This window comes from Leucopleurus acutus (assembly GCF_964270905.1).
Source record: "Leucopleurus acutus genome assembly, chromosome: 2".
Classification (NCBI taxonomy): Eukaryota; Metazoa; Chordata; class Mammalia; order Artiodactyla; family Delphinidae; genus Leucopleurus; species Leucopleurus acutus.
In genome coordinates, this window is record NC_139143.1 from 93,476,661 (window position 1) to 93,500,278 (window position 23,618).

Consider the following 23,618-nt stretch of genomic DNA (forward strand, 5'->3'; position numbering starts at 1 on the left):
ATACAGGAATTATAAGAATACTATTTTTAAAGATATAATTAATATATTTAAAGAACTGTGTACTATTTTTTTAAAAGTCTATAGATGAAAAAGTAAGAGAACCAGAAAATAAAAATAACCAAAGTAAATTCAGTAGAAAAGTTGGAAGATAAAGTTGAGGCCATTTCCCAGAAAAATAGTATGAAAGAATGAGGAAAAAAAAATAGAAAAGTGAGTGCAGTTCATGTAGGAAGCCTAAAATCCAACTAATAGGTGTTCCAGGAAACGGAAATATGTGGAGGAGAAGAAATTATCAAATAAATAATATTTTAAAATTTCCCAGAGCTGAAATACACACATTTACAGATCAAAAGGATCTTTTGAGTGATCAGCATTATTATGAAATTTCAGAACTAAATTTTAGAAAGATTCACTTCAATCTGCCTCTTGTGTTTCTCCTGTGAGTCTCCTTTATTCATACAAAGCACCACTTCTGGTCACTAAATGTGTGGAGATTTTTCCCTACACCAGGCAGTTCTCTGTGACACCAGCTGGGTATCCTACAATTCAACTCATTTCTGACACTGTGTACCTGGAGGTAGTGTCAGCTCACACAGGTTAAGGGCTTGGTCCCACAAGACTGCTCCTTACCCCACTTTGGATGCCAACTGCAAGAAGTAGGTCCTAGGTTACCCCCAACTTCTGTCCAATTCGGCTACAAGTCAGAATTTCTCACAACCTTCTCCTCAGGTTTGATTAATTTCCTAGGGTGGTTCACAGAACTCAGGGAAACACTTCCTTAAACATTTACCAGTTTATTAAGGAATATGATAAAGGATACAGATGAATAGCCAGATGAAGAGGTACATAGGGTGAGGTCTGGAAGGGTCCAAAGCACAGGAGCTTTTGTCCCTGTGCAGTTCGGGGTATGTCACCCTACTGGAGTGGATGTATTCACCAATCTGGAAGCTCTCTGAACTTCATGGAGGCTTCATCTAGTAGGCATGATCAATCATTAACTCTGTTTTCAGCCCTTCTCCCTTTGCAAGAGAATGGGGGAGAGGGAGGGCCTGAAAATTCCAAGCTTCTAATCATAGTTTGTTCCTTCTGGTGACCAGCCCTCATGCAGGAGCCATCCAGGAGCCCACCTAGAGTTGCCTCATTAGAACAAAAGGCACTCTTGTCACCCAGGAAATTACAAGGGTTTCAGGAGCCCTGTGTCAGGAACTGGGGACAGAGACCAAAATAAATTTCTTTTTACAAATCACAACATCACAATAACATTTGAAATTAGAGCCTGTGTTAAGCAGGGAATAGAGAGAAGGATCAAAACAGATCTTATACAAGATTGGGAGTCAGAATGACATTGGGCCTCTCAGCAGCAACTTCTGGCTCATTGGAAGTTAGAAGACGATGGAACCTTCAAAGTTCTCAGAGAAAATGGCTTTCAATCTAAAACTTTATGCCCAGTCTAACTATTAACCAAGTATAAAGGCATCACATGAAGATATATTCAAACCCTCAAAGTCTAAAAAGTGTGTCACTCATGTCTCCCCTCAGAGGAGGACATGTACTGTATACGAGTGAGTAAACCAAAAAAGAGGAATCCATCGTATCAGGAGACAGGATGGCTGACACAGAGAGAGGTAAAAAGAATTCTGGATTCTTAAGAGGTGTCCCAAGATGAAGTTCATTTATTAGGCTAGAAAATAACAAGACCAGAAAGGAGCAGGCAGACAGGAAACTGTGGTATGTAGACATCTTCAAGGAGGAAAAAAAAGAAACCAGTGTTTGTTGTGTTTGTGCACACTGGGAGCAGACTTGTAACACTTACAGGGAGTTTCAAAATGAATTAGTAATCTATATGTAGAAAGTTAAGTGAATGAAAAAAATGAAGCTTGTCATATATGGCCTTTCTTATGTTGAGTTTCTTTCCCTCTATAGTCACTTTGCTGAGTTTTTATCATAAATGGGTGTTGAATTTAGTCAAATGCTTTTTCTGCATTTATTGAGATAATAATATGATTTGTATCCTTTGTCTGGATAATGTGGTGTATTCGATTGATTTGTGGATGTTGAACAGTCCTTACATCCCAACATAGGAGCACCTAAATATATAAAGCAAATATAAACAGACCTAAGGGGAGACATAGAGAGCAATGCAGTACTAGTAGGGGACTTCAGTATCCAACTTTCAACAATGGATAGATCATCCAGACAGAAAGTCAATAAGGAAACGTTGGGCTTGAACTGCACTTTAGACTAAATGAACCTAACAGACATATACAGAACATTCCATCCATCAGCAGCACAATACACATTCTCCTCAAGTGCACATGAAACTTGCTTCAGGATAGATCATATGTTAGGCCATGAAACAAAGTCTTAACAAATTTAAGAAGATTGAATTTATATCAGGTAACTTTTGACCAGTGTTATTAAACTAGAAATCGATAACAGGAGGAAAACTGGAAAATTCAAAAATATGTGGAAATTAAACAGTATAATCTTGAACAACCAATGGGTCAAAGAGTCAATTAAAAATTTTGAGACAAGTGAAAAGGAAAAATTTTATACACTTACAATGAACTGTCTGCAAAAGAAATTAAGAAAGCAGTTCCATTTACAATAGCATCGAAAAGAATAAAGTGCTTAGGAATAAATTAAACAAGGAGGTGAAAGATCTGTACACTGAAAAATATGGAACATTGATGAAAGAAATTGAAGAAGACACAAATGAAAGATAGCTCATGTTCATGGATTGGAAGAATTCCTACTGTTAAAATGTAATGTACAACATGATAAATGTTATTAACACTGCTGTATGTTATATATGAAAGTTGTTAAGAGAGTAAATACTAAGAGTTCTCATCACAAGGAAAAACTTTTTTTTCTATTTTGTTTATTTTGTATCTATGTGAGATATTGGATGTTCTCTAAACTTGTAATTATTTCATGATGTATGTAAGTCGAATCACTGTGCTGTACACCTTAAACTTATACAGTGCTCTATGTCTTTATATTTCAATAAAACGGGAAGAGAAAACAAAATCTATTATTTGGAAAAGGAAAAAAATATTGTTAAAATGTCCATACTACCCAAAGCAATCTACAGATTCAAAGCAAAAGTCCAATGGCATTTTTAACTGATACAGAAAAAATAATCTTAAGATTCATATGGAACCACAAAGGGACCCCAAATAGCTAAAGCAATCTTGAACAAGAAGACCAAAGCTGGAGACATCTCATTTCACTTTCTGATTTCAAATTATATTACAAAGCTATAGTAATAAAAACAGTATGGTACTGGCATAAAAGACACATAGAGCAGGGACAGAATAGAGAACCCAGAAGTAAACCCATGCACATAGGGTCAACTAATCTTTGGCAAAGGCACCAAGAATACACAGTGGAGAAATGACAGTCTCTTCAATAAATGGTGTTGGGAAACTGGATATCTTCATGCAAAAGAATGATATCAGACCCTTATTTTACACCAAACACAAAAATAAACTAAAAATGGATTAAAGACTTAAATGTAAGACCTGAAACTGTATAACTCCTAGAAGAAAACATAGGGAAAAATCTCTTTGACATTGGTCTTGGAAATGATTTTTCTGAATTTGACACCAAAAGCACAGGCAACAAAAGCAAAAATAAACAAAAGTGACTATATCAAACTAAGAAGTTTTTGCACAGCAGAGGAAACATCAACAATATAAAATGCAACCTGATCCAATTAAAAAATAGGCAAAGGGCCTGTATAGACATTTTTCTAAAAAGGACATACAAGTGGCCAGCAGGTATATGAATATGTGCTCAGCATCTCTAATCATTAAGGAAATGTAAATCAAAACGACAGTGAAACATCACCTCATTCCTGTTAGAATAACAATAATCAGAGAAGTCAAAAGATAATAAGCGTTAGTGAGGATACAGAGAAAAGGAAACGGTTGTATACTGTTGGTGGGAGTGTAAATTGGTACAGCTGTTATGGAAAAGAGTATGGAGGCTCCTCAAAAAAATAAAAATAGAACTACCTTATGATCCAACAATCCCTCTTCCTGGATATTTATCCAAAGGAAATAATATTACTTTCTTGAAGAGATATATGCACTTCACATTCATTGCAGCATTATTCATGGTAGCCAAGATATGGAAACAACTTAAGTGTCTGTTGACAGATGAATAGGTAAAGAAAATGTGCCCTATCTCTCTGTCTATCTTATGAGGTGGAATATTATTCAGCCTTTAAAAAGAAGGAAATCCTACCATTTGTTACAACACAGATGGATCTGGAGGGTAACACACTAAGTGAAATAAAACAAACACAGAAAGCAAATACTGCAAAATCTCACTTATAAGTGGAATCTAAAAGAGTCAAACTCATAGAAGCAGAGAGTAGAATGGTTACCAGGGGCTGAGGTGTGGGGGAAATGGGGAGACGTTGGTCAAAGGTAATAGACTTGCAGTTATAAGATGAATAAATTTGGGAGATCTAATATGCAGCATGGTGACTATAGTTTATAATACTGTATTGTATACTTGAAATTTGCTAAGAGAGTAGATTTTAAATGTATGCAACACACAAAAATGCAAAAAAATGCTAACAATCTGAGGTGATGGATATGTTAATTAGCTTGATTGTGGTAATCATTTCACAATGTATATGTATATCAAAGCCTCACATTGTATATCTTAAATATATACAATTTCTATTATAAAGGTAGGGGGTAAAATGAGGCAATTAACAATTTCAGGGCAAACAGCATTTCCAAGAAAGGAAATATAATCATTGGTTACTACTTGACTTAGGTGGGAACATGTTTTATGTAATCATAATACTCTAAACATCAAATATTGATTTAACTAAAATTGTGAGAAAACTATATCGGGGAAACTATAGTGCATGCAGGAGGGCATGTGTATGTGTTTTTGGTGGTGTAATAATAATAATGATAATGAGTATTTAGAATGTGTCTTGTATTATTTTAAGAACTTCTCTTTCTCTGTCTCTGTCTCTCTCGCTTTCTTAATCAATCCTTACAACAATTCCATGAGGTAGATGTATTATCATTCTCATTTTACAGGTGAAGTAACTGAAGTACAGAAAGGCTAAGTTAGAAGGCTATCTCCTCATCTTCAACTGTTAAGAAGATTGTTATGTCTTCATCTTTTGTCATGTGACTCGCAGTGCCTTCCTGTGGGAGGAGAGTCCTTCCTTGCCCCACAGGTTTCCAGCTTGGCCAGAGGACTGAGCAGAATGTGAGCTCCCCTACTTTGACCAGCCCTGTGCCTTCTCTCACCTTTCCTACTCAGTGAGCAGTTAGAGTGCTCAAGTTGGGGTTTGGAATTCTTCTGTGGCCTCACTTTCACACTGATCCCACATTTTTAATTACCAAGACTTCTGGATTCTACCTTCTTGTGTTTTTTGACTATGCATACTTTTCCTAGGTCATGCTTCTGATGGCCTGGACTGACCTGTTGTCTGCACTCATCTGGTCCACAAACTATTGCCTGCAGCCAGGCTCGCTGGAGCACTGCAGGCTTCATGTTTTACATGTTTATTGTCTGTGTCTAAGTCAGCCTTCGTGCAACAGTGGCTGGGTTGAGTACTAGCACACACGTGGTACAGCTCACAAACCCTAAAATACCACATGCCCTTTACAGACAAAGTTTGTCCACTCCTGATCTAGGTTACTGGAGTCACTTTTTTAACTTTCTGTTTTCTCTGCCCCCGTTTCCCCCTTCACCCCTCAATAATCACTGAAGCCAGCTTATTGTTATTTTCTTTTTGTTTTAACACAAATCTGACTTTTTCTCATATTTAAAACTGTTCTCTGACTTCCTGTTATCCTTATGATAAATGCACACTCTTAGCATGATTATAGTCTTCAAAATCTGGCTTCTGCTTACCTCTCCAGTTTCTCTCTTTCATACCTTAACCCCTTTTTCACTTTCACTCTGCTTTAGGTCTTCTTGAACTTTAGTTTTTGTCATGCTATCTGTTATTTCGAGGTCTTCTCATATACTTTTCTGTTTTTTTTTTTTTTTTTTTTTTTTTGCGGTACGCGGGCCTCTCACTGTTGTGGCCTCTCCCGTTGCGGAGCACAGGCTCCGGACGTGCAGGCTCAGTGGCCATGGCTCACGGGCCTAGCCGCTTCACAGCATGTGGGGTCTTCCCAGATCGGGGCACAAACCCGTGTCCCCTGTATCGACATGTGGACTCTCAACCCTCAACCACTGCGCCACCAGGGAAGCCCTCATATACTTTTCTTAATTTCCCCTTTTGCTACAGCCCATGTCCTTCTTTGCAAATTCTTATACACCCTTCAGGTCTTGGATCAGGTATTATTTTCCTTTGGAAATCTTTCTTTGACTTCTTAAATCTGAGTTAGGTGTCCTTTACACATATTCCTATAGTGCTGTACTTGCCTTGTAATTGTTGTTTTGTTGTTCATCATCTGCTCTAAATCAGGTGACTTCTCTCTTTGTGCCCGACTACTATACTGTAGTATAGAATCAGTGGCATTAAAATGGACATTTCAGCACACTAAGAGAGAGAGATGTGTTACAGGGTTTCCCTTGTCTTTTATTCCCTTTTAAACATGGAGTCCAACAATACTGCAGCAGTATTTCCAGTGCTTTAGTCCCTCTACCTAAAAGTAGGAACTACATCAGTCAGGTGGTTCTGAGCTTTGAAGATATTACACAGCTCTGTGGGGAGCAAACAATAGAGAGGGCTGAATACAGCCAGTAGCTGGGCTCTGCAGAAAATTTCCAGACCACTGCTCTAGCAACTAGTGCAGGGGTATCCCACTTTTCTCCTGCAGTTTTATTGTGGGCTGCTAGGTTGTGGCCCTGGGTTGTGGCCAATAAGGAAATTCACTCACAGCTCCCAGGGTTTATTAATCCCATGGAACCTTTCAGAGGCATGCAATCTTGTTTATCTCAAAATCTCTCCCTACATTGATTAGGAATGCATTTTGTACTGTATAGTGAGAGACAGGATGTGTAGTGGTTTGTAGTGAGAATGAACGAGTTAGAGTCTCTGTGCCTTGTTTTCCTCATCTGCAAAGTGAAGATAATAAAGGTGCCTGTCTCACAGGACAGTTGTGAGGACTAAATGAGTTAAACAAATTAATATAAGTTTATGTAAAGTGCTTAGAGTAGTGCTGTGCACATTTTGCCTCTTACTATACATACTGTAGAATATGTAGGATCAAGCAGAAGGATCCTAAAACAAAAGCATGGCATGTGTTTTTTATTCTTCCTCAGCACAGACACATATAAAAGTATCTAGCGACTGTCTTATCTGGCTCAAGAACGGTGGTCATAAATTTCTTAATGATTTTTGTCCAAAAAATGGTGAGGGAAGTTCAGGGGGTGTTTTCCTGAGGAACCCTCAAACATTTGGCTTTATTGTCTGTTTTCCCTTCTGTGCGTGCACACTCTGAAGATAGAGCCGTGCTTTGACTTCCTTAGTGCTCTGTGCTTAGCTCAAGTAGCTTATCTGGCATACGGAAGAAACGTATTGGATATTTGTTGACTAAGTGAATGAATGAATGTGTTTCTATTGCTGAGGGAGGTTTTCCTAATTTGGTGTTTACCTTTAGATAATGCTAATTCTGATTCTATAACATTGTAGGTGAAAAGTCTAGAAAGCAAAGAAAGTAGAAAAATTAATGTGGCTTTAAAGTTAAGGCACTTTAAGCTTCTTTAGTTAGAATAGTACTGCTGCAAATGCCCACAAGGCCTATGCCTGTTAGAATATAATACAGTGATATCTTTACTTTTAAAATTTTCATTTCTGATTTCAAATGTAGTACAAGATCATTGTTATTTCCATGAATATTATGCATATTTCAAAAATTAGTGCACATATTTTTTCCAAAGGGTTATTTTTGCCCCTGAAATGTCTAATTATCAAAATTTGATTCCTTCTTAGATTTAATTTTATTACATTTAGAGTTTTAAAACTTTTTTTTTGTTTTTGTTAAAATCTACAGTTTGTAGTTAATTGGATAGAAACATAGGGTTCACTTTAAAGAAATTGTTTGGCTGCATCTTTTAGTTAAACAGAACCAAAGATCAATATTGGCTCAATATCTAGACTAGAGAAATAGCAAATTACTCTAACGTTTAATTTTTATAATAATTTTAATGGTTAAATATCTAATTTTAAAAACTTGATCAGGAACTAGCATGTACAAGTGTTGATTGAGCACGAAATTAAAATTCATCTTTTAAAACAGTTATACTTATTAATCGTAATGAAACAAAACTGTTAGGCAAACCAGGATTTTTTTTTTTTTTTTTTGTGGTACGCGGGCCTCTCACTGCTGCGGCCTCTTCCGTTGCGGAGCACAGGCTCCGGACGCGCAGCCTCGGCGGCCATGGCTCACGGGCCCAGCCGCTCCGCGGCACGTGGGATCCTCCCAGACCGGGGCACGAACCCGCGTCCCCTGCATCGGCAGGCGGACTCCCAACCACTGCGCCACCAGGGAAGCCCCAAACCAGGATTTTTAAACACAAAAGATAATTCACAAATTTGCTTTTGAGTCATAATATACAGCAAGGTTATCATGACTTTCAAATCCCGAGTTTTTCCTGTAAAACCATTGTCTATGTGTTAATAAAATAAAACATATTCAGTGAATATGAGTTACCAGGTTTCCCCCATTATCCAAAAGTAGAGTGTTCCTATGAAACTTTTCGTAAGCCGAAATGGCAATTGTGAAGAAGCAATTACCATAGGACACATCTTGCTAACAGATACACAAAATACATCGAAATGCAGCACAGATGCTCACAGACATCTTTCAAAGCTGTGGGGGCTTGATGCTGAAATGCTGAGTGTGTTCCTGGGGAAGGAGCCTGGTGGTGCTGCTCTCCCTGCTCGGGTGTGTGCTGCCTCTGTAAGAGCTCCCTGAGATCACTGAACGCTGTTCATGCTCTTCATCTTTGTTTGGAAAAGTAAAAATCCTCTTTGGATTTTTTTCGGTTAGCGAAGACAGATACTAATGTAGGTCTTTTGTAAAAGCGAAATGGTGTAAAGCAAACTTTTGAAAAGTGGGGGACTTCTACTCACACCCACCCACCCCAGAATTATGAGTACAGCTTGAGGAATTTTCACAAACTGAACATAACCATGTGATAAACACTCAGATCAAGAAATAGAACATTAGGAGTAACACAGAAGCTCCCCATCACATGCTCTTCCAGTCACTGCTACCAACAGAGGTAACCTGTATCCTTACTACTATAGCAGCACCATAGGTTAAGTTTTGCCTATTTTGAGGCTTACATAAATGAAATTATACAATACATACACTTTTGAGTCTAATTTCTTTTGTTCAATGTTACGTTTCTTTTGTTCAATATTATGTATGTGAGATCCAGTCATGTTGTTGCATAATTGCAGTTTATTCACTATAGCACCACAATTATTATCTGTTCTACTACCGCTGGGCAATTTCTGATTGTTGTTGATGGGTAGTTTCCAATTTGGGGCTTTTATAAATAATTCCTCTAGGAACATTTTGTACACATTATTTAGTGAAATTTATATATCTTTCTCTTGGGTATATACCTTGAAATAAAATGTCCATCAGGTTTTAACTCCTCATTCTAATATATAAGTGGACAGCCAATGATTACTAGATATTTGAAGAAATCTTCCAGGATGAAAGAGAAGAGAAAGGAATGAACCCAAAGAATCAAAATGAAAAATGGAATAGAAGAATTTGAAGAAATTTCTAGAAAGCAGAACAGAAAGACAAAAGAGGTAGAAAATAGGAGAGAAAAGTCAAAAGTCTTAAAAGGGAAGAAATTTAAATATACATTATAAGAAAACTTCCCTAAAACTGAAAGACATGTATTTCTATATGGAAGGGATTCTCAGCACAATAGATGATAAAAGACTCATAATCAAGGCATATAATTATGTGATAAAACAAAATACATGTTTTATCATAAATGTCACTTCTGTCAAAAAAAAGGCACATCATTCTGAACACCATGAATAAAGTGAGGATTAAGAGGAAGGAAACAATTCACATTCAAAGGATCAGGAATCAGAATGGCATTGGAGTTTGCAACAGCTACATTGGAAGCTAGAAAACCATGGAACAGTGTCTCAATTTCTGAGGGAAAATTATTAACAACTTAGAATTCTGCATCTAGGGTAACTTTTAATCAAGTATAAGGGTAGAATGAAATCATTTTCAGACATGCAAGGATTGAAAACACTGTCTTCTGTGACCCCTTTCTCAGGAAACTACGGAAGGAATGTGCTCCCAGAAGATATGGATACAGCAAATAAGGACTTACACAGAGAGGGGGGAAGGGGATTGTCAGGATGAGAGTGAGCAGTTCTGGGATTACAGCCATGCAACAGGCCCAGAGAGCAGCTAGTCCAATTCCAGCAGCAAGATAGAAAGAGGGTCCTGGGAAGGGGGTTTCCAGGAATTTTTTTTCTTTAAGGAAAAAAAAGGACTTTGATTAATTTTCTGGCATTTGAGTATTTGGAAACTGATAAATATTTTCACTGACCTCATAGAATAAAAGGAAGCATATAAAAGGAAGCATATAAATAGAGTGAACAAGGAATGATATTTCATAGTGATCATACTCTACTGATTATTATTATATTATTATTGTCACAAATTAATTGACTATATTGTGAGGATATATGTTTTTGGGGTGGAAGTGAGGAGGCGAGAATTAGTAGTGTAAGAAAGGTAAATTCTCATATACTATATTAGGAGTTCATAGGTGATTTTTTTTTTTTTAAAGAAGATGTTGGGGGTAGGAGTTTATTAATTAATTTATTTTTGCCGTGTTGAGTCTTCATTTCTGTGCGAGGGCTTTCTCTAGTTGCGGCGAGCGGGGGCCCCTCTTCATTGCGGTGCGTGGGCCTCTCACTGTCGCGGCCTCTCTTGTTCCGGAGCACAGGCTCCAGACGCGCAGGCTCAGTAGCTGTGGCTCACGGGCCTAGTTGCTTGCGGCATGTGGGATCCTCCCAGACTAGGGCTCGAACCCGTGTCCCCTGCATTAGCAGGCAGATTCTCAACCACTGTGCCACCAGGGAAGCCCCACAGGTGATTTTTAAAATCAATAAATTGAAAAATAGCAGTATAAACATATTATTTAGACCTATGTAAGTAAATACCAAGAGAAACAGCTAAGAAAAGATGAAAGCATTTGTTTTTAATGAATGAAATTGGGAGGAGAGGTAAGGTGGGTCAGGGGACTACCTGTTTTTCACTTACTGACCTTTTGGTACTGTTTGATTATTTTTAAAGGTGATAAAAGTGTGTGCATGCATTACTTGATAAAACTAAAAACTAAAACAAATATTAATGACAGATTCCTTTAAGGAGCATTAGGATTAAAGTAAAAAAGGGAGTCAGGTGTAGGGAAAAAGAAACGTAAATTTAGCTGTTGTTTTAAAAGGGCTTTTAAAATGCTGTTTATTTCTGGTTTTTGTTTTGTTTTATTCTAGGGCTTCAAAAACAAACCAAAAAAGATGGGTCACATAAAGGCAGACTTGATTGATGTTGACTTAATCAGAGGTGAGTTCTAAAGTTGGCTTGTTTCTTAGGTATATGATTATATTATTTCATAGTGGTACTAAAGATTCTTTTTGGATATCTTTCCTATATGATGGTATACTTTAATTTCCCAAAGTAGTGCTCTTCCTGCATCATTCAGGCTTTAGCATTTTTTCGCCTTTGCTTTATACTGTGTGGCTATGTAAATTACGTGGTTTCCATGAGGGTGAAAGAGATGAACTTGGAGACTTGCTGCTGTGTAATGAAGAAAAATATATTGTATACCGTTCAAACAAGCCTGACTTATTTTGAGCTCCTGTCCTAGTGATTGAGGCAAGAAGTTAGTATATATAATGAACATCGAAGAGGATTCTTTTTCACTGAACAGGTTATGTGCTGATTTTTGCTTTCACCTGTTTTTAATATAGTGTTACAAGTGAGCATTAGTCTAGTGTACATAAATGTTTGATGTTTTGTTTTATTGTATATTTAAAGGCTCAACATTTGCCAAAGCCAAACCTGAAATTCCGTGGACATCTCTGACTCGGAAGGGGCTTGTTCGAGTTGTATTTTTTCCCTTTTTCAGCAATTGGTGGATTCAGGTTACCTCTTTAAGAATCTTTGTTTGGCTGCTACTGCTTTACCTCATGCAAGGTAATTGGAGGAGTTGGGATAAACTATGACAGTTTCTTTTTGCCGCTGTTGCTATCAGATCATGCAGACCTTACTGTTCTTACATTTACCCTTTCATTTGATGGTTTCACGTACAAAGAAACGAAGGGACATACACCATTTGGAGATCATCTCAAATTTATTTGCTCAGAGAGAGCAAACATGATTGTCTAACTCTTCTCTCTTGAATTTCCTTCTGCCTGTCTCACTGGCCAGGCCTTTTCAAACTTTTCCTGTGTCTGACCTTTGAATATTGGATTACCTCTAGGTTGGATCAGGATTCTCTTCTCTTCTCTAGGTACTCTCATCAAGCCTTGTACCTTTAAATATAATTGATATACTGGTGATTCTCAAATTTATATTTTCAGGCCAGATCTCTCTGCTGAACTTCAGGCTTGTAAATACAGCTGCCTGTTTGACATTTCCATATGGAGATTTCATAGGTATCTTGAACTTAATCATATCCAAAATGGAACTCCTGATTTTTTTTTTTTACAATCTTTTCTTTTATACAGTCTTATTCCCCTTTAGGTTTTATCCCATTTCATTAAATGATGCCATCAGCTACCCAGTTTTCAAGCGAAAAATTGTCTTCCTGTTCTACTCTACCATCAACCCTCATATTCCATCTGTCACCAAGTCTGTAAGTTTGACCTCCAGAATATGTCCTGGCTACTTATCCCAGTCTCTGCTGCCACCATCATAGTCCACAGCACCACCATCCCTTCACCTAGATCACTGGAATAGCATCTACTCAGAGCTTTCTTTCTGCCCATCACTCTTTTCACAGCAATTAGAGAAATCTTTTGAAATGGAAACCCTACCATGTCATTTTCCTGCTTTTTTAAGTCGCTTTAGTGACTTCTCATTGCCCTTGGAATAGAAACCCAAACTCCTCACCAGGGCCTCCAGTGCCCTACATTATCTGTCCCCTGCTAACCTGTCAGATGCCATGTCTTACTACTCTCCTCCTTGCTTACTCTAGGCATAAGGCCTTTTTCTATTCCTCACCCAGGGCTTTTCTTTCTGTTTGAAACAATCGTAAGGCTTTTCCTGTGGCTATCTTTTCTGTCATCTTTAGGATCTGTGCTCAGATGTAACTTTCACAGAAAGGCCATCCCTGTCTATACTTTCTAAGTAGTTGTACCACCCCTCAGTCACTGTCACAGGAGTCTGTGTTAATTTCTGTATTACACGTCACTACCTGATGTTTTTTCTCTTTTCACTATGTGCAGGGGCCCAGTGTATGCTCTTTAATATACTCCATTGCCTACCAGGAACACTTTCTGAAAGAGGGCAGCGTAGATATGGTTATACCTGAGCAAACAGACATGACTTAGAACAAAGAGTAGGTGAAAGGTGAAGGTTGGGTTAGGGTGAAAGGATTTGGGGTGATTTTTGTTTTCTTTTATCTGTGTCAGTTTTTTTGAATTGTTTTCATAACTGTCATTTAGTTGCTGCATAATATTACATCATGTGGACACACCATCATTTCAAACTATCATTTTAATGTCTGTATGAGTCTATCATAAGGATTTAACGTAAACACTTTTTATAACTGCTTTATAGTCCATTATATAAAAGTACCATAATTTACATAACTCTTCCCATGTAATGAGCATTAAGTTGTTTCTAGTTCTTTCTTAATAATACCATCATGAACAAAATTCTTCAAATTTTGTATTATTTCTTTGGAATTTATTCTCTGGAATAGAATTAACAGATCAAAGAATGTAAACGTTTTAAGGCTTTTAGTGCATATAGTGAAATTGCTGGTGACATAATTCTTTTGGAAAGTAGTGGATTCTGTTTTACCACAATCTTAGCATTATCATAATTTTAAAAATTGTTACCTAATTTGATATACGAAAATTGGTATTTTACTTGTTTAATGTGCATTTCTTTGGTCACTTGTAAGGGTGAAGTTAAGTATTTTTCCACATGTTTGTTATTAAAGAATTTCTTACTGAGATAAATTATATATATTAAATTTGCGTGTACACCATGGTCTATTTCCGGACTATATATTCTGCACCATCAGTTTGTCTGGTTATTCTCATATCTGTGTCACATTTCTTTAATTACTGTAGCCATTTAATGAGTAGTAATGTTGAGCAGGACAAGTATTCCTCTATTATTCTGTGTTTTTCAACATTTTCTCTTAGGTGTTCTTACTTGCTTATTCTTTGCAAAATAATTTAGAATTATTTTATCATGATCAAAGACCAAAAAAAAAAAATTGGAATTTGGATTGGAACTCCGTTCTCACCACTCCCCACTACAAAATATAGATATAGATATATTTGGAGGGAATGGGGAGAAAATTGATATATCTTTCCTTTTTAATTAATCAATTTATTTTATTTATTTATTTTTGGCTGCACTGGGTCTTTGCTGCGCACGGGCTTTCTCTAGTTGTGGTGAGCGGGAGCTACCCTTTGTTGCGGTGCGTGGGCTTCTCATTGCGGTGGCTTCTCTTGTTGTGGAGCAGGGGCTCTAGGCGCACGGGCTGCAGTAGTTGTAGCATGTGGGCTCAGTAGTTGTGGCTTGCGGGCTCTAGAGTGCAGACTCAATAGTTGTGGTGCACAGGCTTAGTTGCTCTGCGGCATGTGGGATCTTCCCGGCTCGAACCCGTGTCCTCTGCATTGGCAGGAGGATTCTTAACAACTGCACCACCAGGGAAGCCTGATATATCTCTCCTTTTAATCAAGTCTTCTGTTATATCTTTCTGTAAAGCTTTGTAGGAATTTTTTTTTCTTATAAGGCCTGCATAGATCTTGTTAAACTCAATATTTTTTTCATTGTGGTAAAATATACATGAAATTTACCATCTAAACTATTTTTAAGTATACAGTTCAATGACATTAAGTACATTCACATTGTTAGGTAGCCATCACCACCATCTATCTCCAGAACTTTTTTCATTTTTCCAAACTGAAACTCTGTACCCATAAATCAATAACTCTCCAATTACTCCTACCCCCAGCCAACCACTCTTCTACTTTCTGTCTCTATGAATTTGACCACTCTGAGTACCTCATATAAGTAGAATCATACAGTATTTGTCCTTATTTCACTTAGCATAATGTCTTCAAGATTCATCCATTTGTAGCATGTGTCAGAATTTCCTTCCTGTTTGAGGATGAATAATAGTCAACTGTATGTATATACCATATTTTGTTTAAGTGTATCATCCATCAGAGGATGCTTGGGGGCTTCCACATTAAAGAAAAATATTTTATGTTTTTATTTTTGTTGCTGCTGCTGCAGGTATGAGGCTTTTTTTGTTTGTTTTATGTGTTTTAACTGGTGATTCCTGTTACATTTGAAAGCCTTTAGTTTATACTTAAGATTGTTATAACCAGCCACTTTTTAAACTCTCATTATTTCTAATAGTTTTTCGGTGCTTGTCTCAGATTTTCTAATTATACAACCATATTGTTGGCATAATGAAAAGTTGGTCTCCTCTTTTTTCATACATTTCATTTACTTGTATTGAATTAGTCAACATTTTCAGAGCAGTGTTAAGTGATAACAGTAAGAGTGATCATAATGTTTTGTTCCTATTCAGAATGTTTTCATTAATATGATGCATGTTGATTTTACTTATATATTCTTTAGTATATGTGCTGCCAAAGCAAGCACTACTTATTTATATTCTTTAGCATGTTAAGGACATATTTTTATATTCCTAGTATTTTAGAAAAGATTGGCATTTAAGATTAATTACAAATCAGGAACAAATGTCTATTTTTATAGAATGCTTTTTCACTACTAGAGTTGGACCAGACTTCACAGGTTAAAGGCGCATCCCTTCCCAAGACACCAGCCTTACTTTGGGAGTCCCTAGGGCTACCCTTACTCTGACCAGCTGGCTACAGTTTTGAGAGTCCCCCACTCATTCCCTCAGACTTAATAATTCACTAGAATGACTCAAAGCACTCAGGAAAATGCTGTCGTTATAGTTTTACTGTAGCAGAAGGATACAAATTAGAAGGGGTGCATAGGGCAAAGTCTAGGAGGTCTTCAATCAGGAAGTTTTTGTCGTCCTCAAGGATGTGTTACCCTTCCATCCATGAGGGATAGCAGTATGCACAAGGTATTGCCAACCAGAGAAGCTCACCCAAGCTTTGGTATCCAGAGTTTTTATTGAGGGTTTATTATGTAGGTATGTTTGATTGAGTCACTGGCCAAGGAGTTAAACTCAGTCTTTAGCTCCCATTCCCTCCCCAAAGGTCAGGCTGATACAGTGTGGCTCAAAGCCCCAGCCCTCTAATTCCATAGTTGGTCTTTCTGGTGTGGCTACTCCTATCCTTAGTCATTTTATTGGCATAAACTATCCTCTGTGGTCCAAGGGACCCACCATGAATAACAAAGATACTTCATCATTTGGAAAATTCCAAGGGTTTAGGGTTACCTCCCAGGAATCAGGGACACAGACCTTTTACACAATTGGCAATTGAGATGATACATATGCATGCGATCAAAACTACATCGTGTTAAGTTATTAAATTACATCAGTTAAGTCTCAGTCAACGATTCCTTTAGTGCCTAACATGTCTGTGCCAGGTACTCTTCTAGGCTCTGAGAAAGATTTCCTACTATCCTACTAGCATAAACCCTATATGATCTTGGTGAATTATTCTTTTGCTGTATTGTCAAATTTACTTTGATAGTATTTCAGTCATTCATTCAACAAATACTGAGTGCTTACTATGTGCCAGGTACTGATCTAGGTACAGCAGTGAACAAAATAGACAGAAATCCCTGCTTTCATGGTGTTACTTTTTAGAGGTAAATTTATATCCATGTTCACAAGTCAGCAAGGTCTATAGTTTATTGTTTTGGTGCTATTGTTGTTATGTCTGGGTATCAGGGTATTAGGGAATGGAATTAATTTTTCTCCACATAGAAAAGTTTGTATAGCACAAGAATTATCTTTATGTCAAAGTCTGAAAGAACGAATCTGTAAAATTGTATCTCGAAGTTTTGGGAGATAATTTGTGATATCTTTCTGTTTCTTTCATTACTTTTTTCTTTGGACATTTCATGCTCACATACAAAGAGGCAACGTAGCATGACAGTTAAGAGTAAGAACTCTGGGACTTCCCTGGCAGTCCAGTGGTTAGGGCTCCATGCTTCCACTGCAAGGGGCATGGGTTCCATCCCTGGTCGGGGAACTAAGATCCTGCATGCCACACCTTGGCCAAAAAAAAAAAAAAAAAAGAATAAGGATTCTGGAACCTGGCTGCCTTGGTTCAAATCGCAGCTGTGTTAATTGCTACATATAACTCTGGGCCCTGGAGAATACTGGGTCTCTGAGCAGAGCAGTACTGCAGAGGGTTATACGGTATCTAGTTGTTTTGTGCAGAGGGTTATACGGTATCTAGTTGTTTTGTGCTGGAAAGTCTTTCAGAGTATCTAGATTGTCATATTTCCAGAAAGGCAGATCCTTTGGACACATCATTCTTCACTTGCTCTGTGATCTAGGGCTTCAGGTTTTCACTCAGCAAATGTGCAGGTGGATTGTATTGTAGAAAATTATGTGCTTTCATTTGTATACTTCTTTAAATGATAGATTTTTAGAGAAATAATCTGTAGAGTTATTAGAATTGGTTTTAAAGATAAGCCCTAATGCTTTCCACTTTGAAATCTCTTCTTTTCAGTTATAGCACTCGTGTTCTATTTTATGATGCCTATTGTGAATGTAAGTGAAGTACTTGGACCCTTGTGCCTTATGTTACTCATGGGAACTGTCCACTGTCAAATTGTGTCTACTCAGATAACAAGGCCGTCGGGAAACAATGGAAATCGGAGAAGAAGGTGAGATGAGAAATTACACTTTTGGTTGTGTATTTTCTGGGAGAGGCATTGAAGAACAAAATCTTTGAGTGAATTAATACAAAATCTTCCTCTTTTGCATATATTTTTCATTATTTTTTTGGCTTAAAAAAAACCCCCAAATGCTTTACTTTTACTTTTCTCCCTGATGCTTAGAAACCTTGTCATGAACTTTTAATCCAAGGGGGATGGGGGTTTGTCATTCAGTACCGTTGTTTAAAAGGAAAATTCCTATACTGTATTATTCCTTATCAAAATTTACCTTAAATAATGATTTTAATGAAAAACATTCTTCTTCATAATTGTCTCAAAATTTGGTGAAAATTCACTATAAACAAGGGTCTTAGTACATTAGGTTAGTGCTACTAAAATTTTTACCTTTTTTCAATAATATGTAAAAAGAATGGATTTCTAAGTGTTCTAAACTTTTAATAAAGATTTAACTTTTCTACACATTGAATTCATGTCTAGTCTTTATTGATTATGTGCCGTTTGTGGGGTTTGGAACTGTTAAAGTTTTCTTAGATATACATGGTATTATCTTACAAAAGTCATCTTTCTCAGAGTATCTGTAGATTTTTGTTCCCCCAAGGAGTTACTATATAAGGTTTTTTCATTTGGTGCAAAGAATTTCAATATATTTATACTTATTTTTGAATGTTATTTTCAAAACTTTTTTTTTCCAGGAAAGAATATTCCTTGAAAATTCAGTTTAATTGATTTAATGTTTTCTAAGGAAATCAAATATTGTGCTGTGTCTCATTGGTATTTACAGGATATATCTTTTCACTGCATAGAATATCCAAAAATTGATCACTTGCTATTATTTTGTGTTCCCATGATTAAATGTGCCAAATGGGTAGATTTCTGGCATCCATATTTAAAGAAATTGTTCATTCTTTCTGTGGTTCCTGAAAAGACTATTGGTCATACATATGAAAATTTTCCTTCTAGTTATGTTTTTGAACGGCATTTCTATTTATTGAATGAATGAACAAAATGGTAACTTAGCACTTTGTTCTGGAACCTGTTTTTGCCCTTAAGTCAGAAATGTTCCTGTATAATTTATCCTCATTATGTGAAGCTCATTATACTTAATTTCAGGTAATAGTCAGTAGGGATATTCTGAGTAGAGACAGAAAAAGGTCCTGAATAATCTAAAGTTGTTGAAATATTTTTTTGTAGAAAATTACGAAAAACTGTAAATGGTGATGGGAGCCGAGAAAATGGAAATAACTCCTCTGATAAAGCCAGAGGAACAGAAACTTTGGAATCTGCACCCTTTAATGGTGGTTTTTGGGGGACTCTCTTTGGCAGCAGGTGGGAAGTCTTACATTGGAATTTTTACTTGATTTTGTGTTCACATTAGTGTTTACATAGTATATAATCTGATTAGGTTTTAGGAATACACAGTGTAAACATATTATCATTGTGGTGAGATTTTTAAAGGTTCTGGAATGATTTGCTTATTTGCAATGGCGCCACTGTCTGTCATGTTACCCATTAGTCCAGTAAACTACCATAAAAGTGTCATTCTGTTTGATCTTTAATGGTTTTTTAGACCACAAGATTATGGAAATATAAATACTCTTGAAGGGTAAATATTTTAAGTCATATTGGCCAATATCTTGAGAGAATGAAGAATTTTTAAAAGATGAGGTATTTTTCAGTATGAGAGCTGATTCCTCTTTAGACATGGGGTGCAGGACAGGAGGCTGGTGTCGATGGGCTGTAGGACAGAAAGGGAAGTGAGTCCAAGACACATTCAACCTCCTTCATGATTTTGTCGGTTGTAGCAGCGCTAGTATGACTCGAAGAAATCCTTATTTTATCATATGTTAATGTTTGTGACTCAAAAGTAAAGTGCTTTTGCAGCTTTGTTTTTGAAGACGAAGTATGTTCACAAATTTTTCTAAAGATAAGTTGACACTCTTTAGTTGAAGCGTTTGGGTTCTTTGTGCTGAACATTGTGCTGGGCACTGGGCATTCCTCTTAGTGATTTTACCGTCTAATTAGGAAGGTAAGAGTAGCAGGTATGATACAGTCACAAAAATGTAAAAATATCATAAATGATACCATGCTGACTAAAGGCCATGCAGTTCAGCAGAAGGAGTGAGTATTCTGGGGTGAAGTAGTCAGCAGGAGTCAGGGAGGACCTGAGAGTTGCTGGGCTTTGAAGCGCAGGAGAGGGGAAGACATTCTATGAAGTGGCACAAACAGGCAATGTGAGGGCGGGGTTGGCATTGCGTTTGAGAGGGAAGACTGTGGACCCACTTCCTTGCAAAATCGAAAAGAACAGGCTTCCTCTCAACTAACTGACCCAAGTCTTTGGAGACTAGAGAGAGAACTGGCTTCCTACGCCCTTAGGCAAGCTAGAAGCCTGAAACGTACAATTTCTGAATCTTCTTGACTTCCAGAATAATATATTGTACTCCTCAGAAGAAAGTGACTTCATGAAAGATATTACTTTCAAAAAACTAACTAGTAATCTTTTTTTCCTTTTTTAAAAATAGGATGAAAAGAGTAAAATTAATATGTAGCAAAGGGACAGAGACTGACAATGACTCAGGTTGTCTGCATCCTATCATCAAGAAGAGACAGTGTCGACCAGAGATTAGAATGTGGCAAACAAGAGAGAAAGCAAAATTTTCAGACGGAGAAAAGGGATGCAGGGTAAGATTTAGATGAGAGTAAGTATTACAAGGTCTTTTCTTTCCTGTGTAAAATTTTTCTATTCTTAGACTCTGCTAGAAACACAAAATAGGTACTAATAGATTTGTGTCATTTGAAATGTAAAACTACAGGATGTGAAAAGGAGAACATCATGAAGAATAACATGAAGACTGTACCTTATTCTCCTAATTTCTAGGACCAGAACCTGTTATCACATCTGCCCCTGGTCCAGCCTTAGTAGGAGACTGGTAGATTCAATAAACAGATTAGTGTAGACGCTGCTGTGTCGTCTTCCAGAGAGGCGGTGATAGTGTGTTAAGGTTTGGGAAACTGTTTTCCAGGTTTAGGTATAGATGTTTACGTCTGCTTTACGTCTAAAACTAACAACACTCTTACTTTATAGTCTTGAAATATTTTCTTACTTGTTAGACTGGCATTTACGAATTACAAAAAGCTAATATTTTTGAGCCATTACTGCAACCAAGCCCTATTCTAAGTGCTTTACAAGTAGTAACTCACTTAATTGTTTCAACAACTCTGTGAGATAGGTGCTTTTATTATCATTGCTTTTCAGATGAGGAAATTGAGGCCCAGAGAGATTTAATTACCTACCTACAGTTACATAGCTAATAAGTAGAAGAGCTGTGATTCAGACTTGAGTTTGACTCAAGCCTGTGCTTCTAACCTCTACATAATACTGCCTCATCATTTAAGCTATTTAGTTTCAAGAAAGTTTAATGTTTTTCTTTATTGAGACCAACTAATAGGTAGGTTTGTTCAGTTTTGGTTTAGTTTACTTTTACTGCTTCTTAGTTTTTATACATAGGCTAACTGGAGTATTTTGGCCTGTCCCCTGTGAGGAAACTGCTCTTCTCTTTGTAGGAGCCGTTTGGGCGTTTGGGCAATGGGATTTCAGATGATCTGTCAAGTGAGGATGATGGTGAAGCCCGGACACAGATGATGACACTGCGGAGGAGCGTGGAAGGGGCCTCAAGTGACAACGGCTATGAAGTTAAGAATAGGAAATCAGTACTTTCAAGGCACCTAAACACTCAGGTAATTTTTATTTTAGCTTATAAAAGTATAGGCGTCAACTCCCAAGTCACAAGGTATTTCACACGTTTTCCTGTCGTCTGTTGGCAGGTAAAGAAGACCACTTCCAAGTGGTGTCCCGTTGTGCGGGATTCAGATAGTCTGGCTGAATCAGAGTTTGAATCGGCAGCCTTCAGTCAGGTAACGTATCCCTTTTCAAGGCGTATTCTTGAGTGTAATAACTGTATCCATTCCTTTGTTTATTGGTTGTCCTAAAGTTCTGTGTATATTTGCCTGCCCCTCCCCTGCCCCCAACTATGTGTCTACCTATCTAGAAGCTTTTATATGACTGCTCACCCCCAGAAAGAGAACGAGCTCTTTGTCTTTGATCTAATCTTAAAAGTATCATAGATGATGCCCAGAGAGAGACTCCTCAATCCCTAGATGATGAGAAGGCTACTTAATATTCACTTGGAATATGCAGTTTATTCTTAAGCATTGTTCCTTTGTAAGTGGCATCGATGCTGATGGGGACAGATATTTGAGAAAGGACCCCTGAGAGATGGGAGCAGTAAATCTCATCATGAAAGCTAATGGGAATATTGTACATTTGGGACATTATAATTCAGAGGTGAGAAGAGTAGATGGTGGTGGCGTTTGTTTTGATTGACAAGCTGGGGTTGTGGAAAAACTTTCATATCTATGTTTGTACCGCAGGAGAGCTGCAATGTCCATCCTTTTCTCAGCCTGATTACCCTTTTCCCTGTTTGGCTGGGCCCCGGACGTGACTAGGTCTACAGTCAAGCTCACAACATTTAGAGTAGAGGACACTTGGGTGTGTCAGTAGGCCCAGCCACACCTGCACCCAGAGTGGGCCCTTGGATGTGCTTGCAGAGTCACCCCATCCCAGGGCACCTCACTTGAACAACCCCATGACTTGGCAATAAATTCTCAGAGGGAGTCCTCTTTGATAGTCTGTTAGAGAGTCATCAGAGTTTCACATTTAACCATGAAAATGTATTATTGTTATGAGAAGCCTTGTCAACATAGTGATCAGTGTGTGAAAGCTTGCCAGCCATCACCATAGGTAACTTGTTTTCATTTTATTTCAAATATATAGTTGTTTTGTTTTTGAAATACAGGTAAATATTTTATTATAAAATACCTTTTAGGGCTTCCCTGGTGGCGCAGTGGTTGAGAGTCCGCCTGCCGATGCAGGGGACACAGATTCGTGCCCCGGTCCGGGAAGGTCCCACGTGCCGCGGAGCGGCTGGGCCCGTGAGCCATGGCCGCTGAGCCTGCGCGTCCGGAGCCTGTGCTCTGCAATGGGAGAGGCCACAACAATGAGAGGCCTGCGTACCGCAAAAAAAAAAAAATACCTTTTACTGCAACAATATGGATGAATTTCAGAAATATAATGTTGTAAAAGTAGTCAAACATAAAAAATAGCTATTTTCAGATTTCACCTCTAACAAAGTACAAAATTGAAGTTAATCTATGCTCTTAGTAGTCATAATGGTTGTTTTCCTTGAAAGGGAATAGCACAGAAACAGGGGCAGGAGAGCTAGTAATGCTTTGCTCATTGGTTCTGGTGCTGATTACACAGACATGTTTCAGTTGTGAAAAATTTATCAACCTATAAACTTATGCACACATATTTAAGAACGCTGTATTTCAAAAACGGTTAAAATAAAAACATATTCATCTAAAACACAGAAATCACAATGAAAAAAACTAAAAAAAAAAAAAATTAATTTCATGACCCAAAAACTGTCACTTCATTTTTTAAAAAATTTTAAGGCTTTACAGATTTTGTAGTTATAAAATTAATGTAAGGATGTTATAAAAATTCAAATGAAGAAGTAT

General features: G+C 37.4%; 1 protein-coding gene across 3 annotated transcripts in view; it reads left to right on the forward strand.

Annotated features, from left to right (window-relative positions):
* Positions 1 to 23,618, forward strand: part of PHTF1 (putative homeodomain transcription factor 1) — a gene marked incomplete at its 3' end in the record, with an annotated part of 66,248 nt that overhangs the window by 10,551 nt on the left and 32,079 nt on the right. For 2 of the 3 annotated variants that reach the window (XM_082833802.1, XM_082833801.1), the window contains exons 4-10: positions 11,486 to 11,555; positions 12,030 to 12,188; positions 17,873 to 18,029; positions 19,233 to 19,367; positions 20,561 to 20,720; positions 21,603 to 21,776; positions 21,864 to 21,953. In XM_082833802.1, the coding sequence (XP_082689928.1) occupies positions 11,486 to 11,555; positions 12,030 to 12,188; positions 17,873 to 18,029; positions 19,233 to 19,367; positions 20,561 to 20,720; positions 21,603 to 21,776; positions 21,864 to 21,953 (945 nt within the window). Of the gene's footprint in view, positions 1 to 11,485; positions 11,556 to 12,029; positions 12,189 to 17,872; positions 18,030 to 19,232; positions 19,368 to 20,560; positions 20,738 to 21,602; positions 21,777 to 21,863; positions 21,954 to 23,618 lie in introns of those variants that run through there. The other variant, XM_082833803.1, reaches the window with a different exon arrangement.